Source organism: Pipistrellus kuhlii, unplaced genomic scaffold (genome assembly GCF_014108245.1).
Source record: "Pipistrellus kuhlii isolate mPipKuh1 unplaced genomic scaffold, mPipKuh1.p scaffold_m20_p_3, whole genome shotgun sequence".
In the NCBI taxonomy this organism is placed as follows: domain Eukaryota; kingdom Metazoa; phylum Chordata; class Mammalia; order Chiroptera; family Vespertilionidae; genus Pipistrellus; species Pipistrellus kuhlii.
Window position 1 is genome coordinate 162,691,439 of NW_023425529.1, and position 9,924 is coordinate 162,701,362.

Genomic DNA, 9,924 nt, shown 5'->3' on the forward strand with positions numbered 1-9,924 from the left:
AGGTCCTCTACTCATTTCTAAAATTTAACTTTATTGTTCTAAGTATTTTTAATTAGATTTTTTTTGTTTCTTGAGTTGTATAAGTTCTTTATATGGTTTGGATATAAGCCACTTATCAGAAGTATTATTGGAAAATACCTTTTCCCATTAGGTTGATTGTCTTTTTGTTTTGTTGATTGTTTCTTTCACTGTGCAGAAGCCTTTTAGTTTGATGTAGTCCCATTCATTTACTTTTAGTTCCCTTTCCTTTGGGGACTTAACCATTTTATTACTCATTACTCTAAATGGTAAAAAACAGTTGCACTATGTTTGGGCACAAACTTTTTCTCCAAGGAAATATTAAATATCTTTTTCAGCACTTCCTGTACTTCTTCCATATTCAGTGTCTTAAACTCCACCAGGTCCATGTTGTCCTTGTAACTGAATCTTCTATGTATGAGAATAAAACCAACTAAGCCGTAAACTCCATCTGGGGTATGAATGATACTGTAAGTGTCTTTTACAAACACAGATTCTGGAGATGTCTGAAAGTATGAATTTGGATGCAGAAAATATTCCATTTTTCGAGGTTCAAGCGTAAAGTAGTACATCTTTCTGTACTTTTTCTTTTCCAGGAGCTCAGAATTAAGGAATTCTTGGTTTTGAACATACTGCTCTCTTCTGATTTGATCCAGGTGCCAGGTTCCTCCCTCTTCTGTCAAGCGGAAGATGCAAGGCAACTGAGGCTGATCTTTCCCAGAAATTAACTCGAGAGGCTGCCTCATCTGGAAAGAGCTCCCATACCCAGCATCAACTATGTATTTCCTGCCACACAGGGTCACCATCAGCAGGAGGTGTATGGGAGCCCTGCCATATCTTTCAGCTACAACGTTGTAAACACAGCTTCCCAGCATTGTGGTATCAAAACCCATTGTGGTGAGAGCCCAGTGCAGAATTTGGTTGATCTGGAGACACCACCCACCACGTTTCTTCCTCACAATTTGATCAAAAACGGCCTCCAAGCCCAATTCCATGGGTTCCCCACAATGGATGTTAAGGTTCTCAAAGGGAATGGTCTGGATCTGGTGCTGAAGAATGTCAGTTAATGTTTCCAGGTCCAATTTGTTCCTAGAGTTCTGATAACCAATTCTTTCAAAATATGCTTCGATGTCCATGATCCCCTACAGCAAGGTAAAGAAAACAAGAACACATACTGTTATATTTGCAGTTGGATTTCCTTAAGTAGATTAATTATAGTCATGTATTTTAAGTATATACAGACAAATACTAAAGTTAAAATGGTTATAAACATCTGTAACTATACTTCTTTTAAAGCTTTTAATATTTATTTTTAAATAAATTTTTTTTCATTATTTTGTTATTTTTGACATATAACATATGTAAGTTTAAGGTGTATAATGTGATGATTAAATGCATTTATATTGCAAAGTGATTACCATAATAACACCCGCTTGTAACCTATATTTTTTTTTTTCTGGTGTTGGTGATTACGTTTTAGATATGCCCTCTTACCAACTTCCTTTTTATTCCTTTTTGTATATAATACTAGAGGCCTGGTGCATAAAAATTTCTTGCTCTGGAGGTAGGAGGGTCCCTCATCCCTGCCTGCCCCCCTCTCACAGTCCAGGAGCACTCAGAGGATGTCCTTCAGGGATCAGGACTAAGCCACATTCTGGCCTCCCTCTGCAGGAAGCAACTGGAAAATCAGGGGAAGGTAACACCTTCATCACACCACTGCTGCTCCCACTGAGGCTCAGGCAGCCATGGTGGCCGACAGGGTAATCATACTTAGGGAGCCCACTGAGATGCCTCGGAAAAGCACTTAATATATGTGTAAGGAAGTTAGATGTAGAATAATTATTTTGTTTTAATTCAGAAGACTTAGAATGTTTCTTCTTCTCAGTCCAAACTCTAGAAATAATAGGGGGAAAAAAAAGGGTATTGGCAGAAAAACACTCTTTAGAAGGGAGAGACTATCAGGCTGGCATCAGAATATTTCACAGTAATATGTTACCAAGTTAAGAGAAAAGTCTGATCCCCAAATATTATTCTCAGCTACTATTTCATTTTAGCACAAAGGTATCACGAATATGAGGACAATCTCAAAGATGAACGAACTTGAGAAATGAATGTATGAGGAAGTGCCCCAATAAAGTGTTACCTCCTAATTGGCCAATGAAGTGGAAATCAAACTGAAAAAAAAGTAATAGTGAGTCCACAGCAAAGGACTAATGGGAAATATTGGCTCCTTTTATTACAAAACTAAGAGTAGAAAATTTATGAGAATTATGGGTATTGAAGAGACAAAATGGAGGAAGAATAGATGGACAGGTTCTGAGTCTTGTCCCAAAGCAGATAGAGAGAGCAGCTGAGGGTCGCGCTGGGAGTGTTTGTTAGCAAGCTAAGGGACAGGTGAACTCCAGGAGAAGGCAGAGGACTGCTGATCATGGTTCCCCTAACAGGGAAGCACCTACACCGGGGCTGGGTCCCCTCCCAGAGCTACCTACGGGCTTAGACAGGGAAATCTTGCCATCTTTAAAGGAAACGTGGGTCTTGTGAGGGGCCTGAATATCCAAATCTGCAGTGACCACTGAGCAGCTGTGATCCCCAGGTGGCACGAACACTTGGACTCAAAGGAGCACTCCACCACACCACAAAAAGGAGAGAGAGAACTACATAACCAGACATCCTGAAAAGAGAGATCATGGGGAAGCAAAGAAACAGCACACATATGAAAGAAAAGCAGGCATCACCAGAAAAGGAAGTAAACAAGTTATAGGCAAGCAACCTACCAGAGCAAGAATTCAGAGTATTGATCATATGATGGCTAAAAAGAATAGAAGACAAATTTGACAATATGAATAAGAACCAAGAGGAAATGAAGAAGAATCAAGAAGAAATGAAAAATGACATCACTACTGAAAAGAATCAAGAGTAGACTATAAGAAGCAGAGGACTGCATCAGTGAGCTTGAAGACAGGATGGAAAAAAATACTCAATTAGAGCAGCTTCTGGGGGGAAAAAAATTAAAAAGCAGGAGGAGAGCCTAAAGGAACTTTGAGACAATACAAAACAAAACAATATTCACATAATAGGGGTTCCAGAAGGAAAGGAAACTGAGGAAGACATGGAAAACCTGTTTCAAGAAATAATGACAGAAAACTTTCCTAAGATAGAGAAGAAAAAACCCCACACAAATCCAAGATGCTCGAAGAATCCCAAAAGACCGACACCAAGGCACATTATAATTTAAGTGGCAAACACCAACGAAAAAGTAAGAATCTTAAAAGCAGCTAGAGAGAGACAGAAAGTTACATATCAGAGTAGTAACTGATTTCTCCACAGAATTCATCAGGCCAGAAGGGAATGGAATGAAATATATAAAGTCATGCAAAGGAAGGGTCTGAATCCAAGAATACTGTACCAGCAAGGCTATTAATCAAAATTGAAGGTGAAATCAAGAGCTTCACAGACAAAAGACGACTAAGGAAATTTATTACCACCACACCAGCAATGTAAGAAATGCTAAAGGGTCTGCTGTTAAAAAAAAGAAAAAGAAAAAAAAATACACACACACACACACACACACACACACACACACACACACACCAAAGAAGGAACACAGGGGTTTAGAATAAAAATGGCAAGAAATAAGTACCTGTTAGTAATAACTTTAAATGTAAATGGATTAAATGCCCCAATCAAACGACATAGGATAACAGATTGAATAAGAAAACAAGATCCATATATCTGCTGTCTACAAGAAACCCATTTCAGAAAAAAAGATGCACACAGACTGAGGGTGAAGGGATGGAAAAAGGTTTTCCAGGCGAATGGAAATGAAAAAGAGCTGGGGTAGCAATACTTATATCTGACAAATTAGATCTCAAAGTGAAGGACATAACAAGTGATAATGAAGGCCACTTCATAATACTAAAGCAAGCAACCCAAGAAGAAGAAATAACCCTGGTAAACATATATGTACTCAATAAGGAGCACCCAAATACATAAAAAAATCTACTGGAGGACATTATGGTGAAATTCATAGCAATACAATCATAGTATTTTTATATCCCAATATCACCTTTGGACAAATAATCTAAACAAAAAATCAGCAAAGAAATATCAATCCTAAATGACTCACTAAATCAGATGGAATTAATCAACATCTTCAGAACATTCCACTCCAAAGCCACAAAATATACATTCTTCTCAAGTGCACATGGGTCATTTTCAAAGATAGACCACATGTTGGGATATAGGCAAAGTCTCTTCAAATTCAAGAAGATAGAAATCATATCAAGCATCTTCTCAGATCATAGTGGCACAAAACTGGAAGTTAACTACAATAAAAATAATCTGAAGAAATCAAACACATGGAGACTAAACAGCATGCTATTAAACAAAGACTAGGTTACCAGAGAAATCAAGGAAGAAATTTAAAACATCCTGGCAACAAATGACAAGGAAAACACAACAATCCAAAATCTATGGGACACAGCAAAAGCAGTTTTGAGAGGGAAGTTCATATCTACAAGCCTATTGCAAAAAACAAGAAAAAATGGTAACAAATCATTTAACTCTACAACTCAAAGAGTTAGAAAAAGAGCAACAAGAAAAGCCCAGTGTAAGCAGAAGGAGGGAAATAATAAAAATCGGAGTGGAAATAAATGACATAGAGACCAAAGAAACAATACAAAAGATCAACAAAACCAAGAGCTGGTTCTTTGAAAGGATAAATAAGATTGATGAACCTCTAGCCAGGCTCACCAAAAAGCAAAGAGAGAGGACCCAAATAAACAAAATCAGAAACGAAAGAGGTGAAATAACAACAGACTCCACAGAAATAAAAAGGATCGTTACAAAATACTACGAACAGCTCTATTCCAACAAACTGGACAACCTGGAGGAAATGGACATATTTGTAGAAAAATATAACCTTCCAAAACTCAATCAGGAAAAATCTGAAAATCTCAATAGACCAGTTACTTGGGAAGAAATTGAAGCAGTCATCAAAAAGCTTCCAGCAAACAAAAGCCCAGGGTCACATGGCTTCTCAGGGGAGTTTTACCAAACATTCAAGTAAGAATTAAAACCTAACCTCCTCAGACTATTCCAAAAAATTCAAGAGGAAGGAACACTTCCATGCTCCTTCTATGAAGCCAGCATCACCCTAATACCAAAACCAGATAAAGACAACACAATGAAAGAAAATTACAGGCTAATATCCCTCATGATCATATTGTAGATGCCAAAATCCTCAACAAAATTCTAGCAAATCGGCTCCAGCAGTACATCAGAATGATCATACACCATGACCAAGTAGGATTTATTCCGGGAATGCAATGAGGGTACAATATCTGCAAATCAGTAAACGTAATACATCACATAAACAAATTGAGAGATAAAAATAATATAGTTATATCAATTGATGGAGAAAAAGCATTTGATAAAATATAACACCCTTTCTTGATTGAAATTCTCAACAAGGTGTGAGTACAAGGATCACACCTCAACATAATAAAAGGTATATATGATAAACCCACAGCCAACAACATACTCAATGGGCAAAAACTAAAACCATTTCCTCTAAGAACAGGAACAAGATAGGGATGCCCACTCTCACCACTCCTGTTCAACATAGGGCTGGAAGTACCAGCAATTGCAATTAGACAAGAAGAACAAATAAAAGGCATCCAAAATGGAAAAGAATAAGTAAAATTGTCCTTATTTGCAGATGACATGATATTGTACATAAAAAACCAAAAGACTCCATAAAAAAACTAATAGATTTAATAAATGAATTTGGCAATGTAGCAGGATACAAAAATCAATGCCAAGAAATCTATGGCATTTCTTTACACCAATAGTGAACTTAAAAAAACAGAGAGTAAAAAAGCAATCCCATTTACCATCGCACCAAAAAAAAAATTAAGATACCTAGGAATAAACTTAACTAAGGAGGTAAAAGACCTATACATGGAAAACTACACGACACTGAAAAAAAGAGATAGAGGAAGATGTAAACAGATGGAAGAACATACCATGTTCATGGATTGGTAGAATCAGCATCATTAAAATGTCCATACTTGCCAAAGCAATTTATAGATTCAATGCACTCCCTATTAAAATACCAATGGCATATTTCACAGACCTAGAAAGCACTCTCCAAAAATTCATCTGCAATAATAAAAGACCCCGAATAGCCACAGCAATCTTGAGAAAGAAGAATAAAGTAGAAGGGATTTCAATACCAGATTTCAAGCTGTATTACAAAGCCACTGTTCTCAAAACATCCTGGTACTGGCAAAAAAAAAAAAAAAAAAGACATATAGATCAATGGAACAGAATAGAGAATCCAGATATCAACCCAAATCACTATGCTCAATTAATATTTGACAAAGGAGGCACAAACATACCATGGAGTCAAGACAGTCTCTTCAATAAATGGTGTTAGGAAAATTGGAAAGATACATGCAAAAGAATGAAATTAGATTACCAACTTACACCATACACAAAAATAAACTCAAAATGGATATAGGACTTAAACATAAGATTGGAAAACATAAAAATACTAGAGGCATTCCACAGGCATCAAAATCTCAGACATATGCCAAATGAATTTCTTCCCAATGATACTGCCCCTAGGGCAATGGAAGCTAAAGAGAAAATAAACAAATGAGACTACATCAAAATAAAAAGCTTTTTATAGCAAAAGAAACCACCAACAAAACAACAAGAAAGCCCAATGTATGAGAGAACATATTTTCAAATGTTTTCACTGATAAAGGTTTAATCTCCAACATCTACAGACAGCTTATACAACTTAATAAAAGAAAGATAAATGATCCAGTTAAAAAATGGGCAATGGACCTAAATAGAATCTGTTCAAAAGAAGACAGAAGATCCAAGAAGCATATGAAAACATGCTCTAAGTCACTAATTATCTGAGAGATGCAAATCAAAACCACAATGCGGTACCATCTCACACCTATCAGAATGGCTATCATCAACAAATCAGCAAACGACAAGTGCTGGCATGGATGCAGAGAAAAAGGATCCCTCATGCACTGCTGGTGGGAATGCAGATTGGTGCAACCACTGTGGAGAACAGTATGGAGTTTCCTCAAAAAACTGAAAATGGAACTCCCATTTGACCCAGTAATCCCACTCCTAGGAATATATCCTAAGAAACTAGAAACACCAATCAAAAAGGATATATGCATCCCTGTGTTCATAGTAGCACAATTTGCAATAGCTCGAATTTGGAAACAGCCTAGGTGCCCGTCAGCAAATGATTGAATAAAAAAAACTATGGCATATCTACACAATGGAATACTATGCTACTATAAAAAGAAGGAATTGTTATCATTTGCAACAACCTGGATGGAATTGGAGAACATTATGCTGAGTGAAATAAGCCAGTCAATGAAAGAAAAACACCACATCATCTCACTCATTTATGGATCACAAGAAACATTATAAACTGATGACCAAAAATATAGATACAGAGACAGTAAAGCAACAGACTATCAAATTACACTGGGCAGGGGAGGGTGATATTGGGGAGATAAGAGATCAACCGAAGGACTTGTATGCATGCATATAAGCATAACCAATGGATGTAAAACTCCGGGGAGGGAGGGCATGTATGGGAGTGGAGAGGGATTTGTAAGGTATGCACTCATATAATAACTTAATAAAAAAAAGAAAAAAAGAAAAAAAGAATTATGGATATTGAATGAACCAGTTTTATGAAAATAGAAATAAGTTAAATTAACATGTTTACTTGAACAAAAATATATATTAAAAGATGACTCTTTTTTATTAATGTTTATTTAAAATGTGATTTCTGCACATTAGAGAAATATTTTCAAAAGTATGTCCTATGCTACGAAACATTTTAAGTCCTTATGATACACTAAAAAAATTCCAAATGCTTAGAAGAGAAAACATTTTCCTAATTTCAACACTAAAAAAGAATTATAATCAATAATTATTTCTGGTCTTTTTCTATGCTGTTTAATGGAGTTGAAAATGTTTATAATGTTTTGTCCTTTATTTTTCTCTCAATGCTAGAAAGTATGTTTTTCTAACATGTAATTATAATATCAGTGCTGATTAACTTTCCCCTAAAGATGTTTAAAAGCTTTTAGAAATAAAAATACAAGTGTAAACAAACAATTGATTAATAGTAATTACTATTTTTTAAATTCTTACTATTTTCTAGGGTCAAATCTAAGAATTTGATACCTATATTTATATTTAATTCTAAGAAGAGGAAGTTATAAGTTTATGGATTTAAATTATTTCCCCAAGATTACTCATTTATCTAGTATTTAAACTCAGATCTTTGAAGTTGCCAAGCCAGACATGATGTTGTATATTAATCTTAGTTAAAGGTTATGATTTAGTAAATGGAAATGTTGCTACAATATGTACGTGTTATGATTAAAGTAGGAGTCTAATCAGATGACCTGAATCAATAAGACAGATGTTATAGGGAACCAATATATGAGATCAATGTTGAGTATATCTCAGGAAAGAAGAAAGACCCAGGAGTGACTCACCAAAAGCAAAAATTACATGTGAAAATCAAAGATACCAAATTTCTAGGAAAATTTGATCAAGCCTGCTTACCACTGGAACATCATCTGGTTAAATGACTGAACTGGAAAGGCAGGAAGCATCCAGTATAATAATTGGGGAAGAGTGGAGCCTGAAGGGAGTTAGAGAGGGTATTCTCTAAAGTAAATGAAACCCATTAGACCTACTGGCTTCCACCTCATAGAGAGGGAGTATGAATAGAGCATGCTCAGTGTACCTAGAGGAGGCACTTGGGATTGATGAGGATTCAGGACTGAGGTTACTATGAGGAGAATTCTGTTTGTACCACCCAGGTCCCTTCAGATGTCTTTTACCATTTCACTGTGCCTCTGGAATGGCTTCTGTGTCCTCATGCTTAAGGACCTGCACCCTAGCCTCTCTTTGGAGGACCTCTTAAGAACTCCCAGAGTTGCTTTTCCTTCCTATGCAGACAGCTGGCAAGCCAGGGAATTCCTATCCTGCAAGGGCAGCTTTGAGTGAATGAGTTTCTGGATCAAGGTATTGTAACCTTGTATAGTGTCTGGCAAAGTCTAAGACATAATTCATAGCCACACTGAAACTCAAGCTGAAGCTGCGGATTTTTCTGAATCCCATACACGCTAGGATTCTTCCTCTATCCAGTCTTACTTTTCCAATACTTAATTGGTTATTCCCAGGAGTGCTTCCGTAATAAATTACTTGCACATAAATCCTTGTCTGTCTGAATCTTGGGAACCTGACTTGAGACACGTGAGTGGTGCATTTTGGAAAGTGGCGTGGACGGTCAGATAAACAGAATCAGGCCAATTTCAGAGGGCCTCGCATGTCAGACGAAAGAGTGACCTCTTTTTGTGGATCGCAGAAATGCCTGTCATTTTGTTCAATGGTTGGTATTGAAGTTGAATCCACTGTTTGATATATCCCTCTGGGATATTGCAAATCATCCTCTTGGGTATATCTCTGCAGAGCAGATTCATATGCAGAACCAACTTGTTGCCCATCTCTAGAATTCTTTCTCACACAACAGCAATTTTCAAGTTGGTTATAGATCTTTCCTCTTCCCTTTAAATGAAACTGTAATCAAGAGCCTAATATAGAAGAATAAAAGCTGATTGATCCATAGATAGTCTGTTCATGAAAGTTGGCTCTGAACTCTTTAAGCACATAGGCAAACAAAGTAAGTCTCTGGGTGGGATAGAGTAAATCGTTGAGAGTTAACAACTTCCTTTTGAACCAGAAGTTTCGTGAGTATGAAATTAAAGGAAGGGCCTTTCTAAAGGAAAGGAGCAGTTTATAGAAAAAAGAAGAAGAAGAAGAGAAGAAGAAGAAGAAGAAGAG

The 9,924-nt window shown here is 36.5% G+C and overlaps 1 protein-coding gene across 1 annotated transcript in view; it reads right to left on the reverse strand.

Annotated features, from left to right (window-relative positions):
* Positions 1-275: 275 nt before the first annotated feature.
* LOC118729707 (arylamine N-acetyltransferase 1-like) overlaps positions 276-9,924 on the reverse strand; it is a 46,245-nt gene continuing 36,596 nt past the window's right edge. Inside the window, exon 2 of the mRNA XM_036457134.2 lies at positions 276-1,160. Coding sequence (XP_036313027.1) covers positions 276-1,154 — 879 coding nt within the window. The 5' untranslated portion in view covers positions 1,155-1,160. The remainder of the gene's footprint in view (positions 1,161-9,924) is intronic.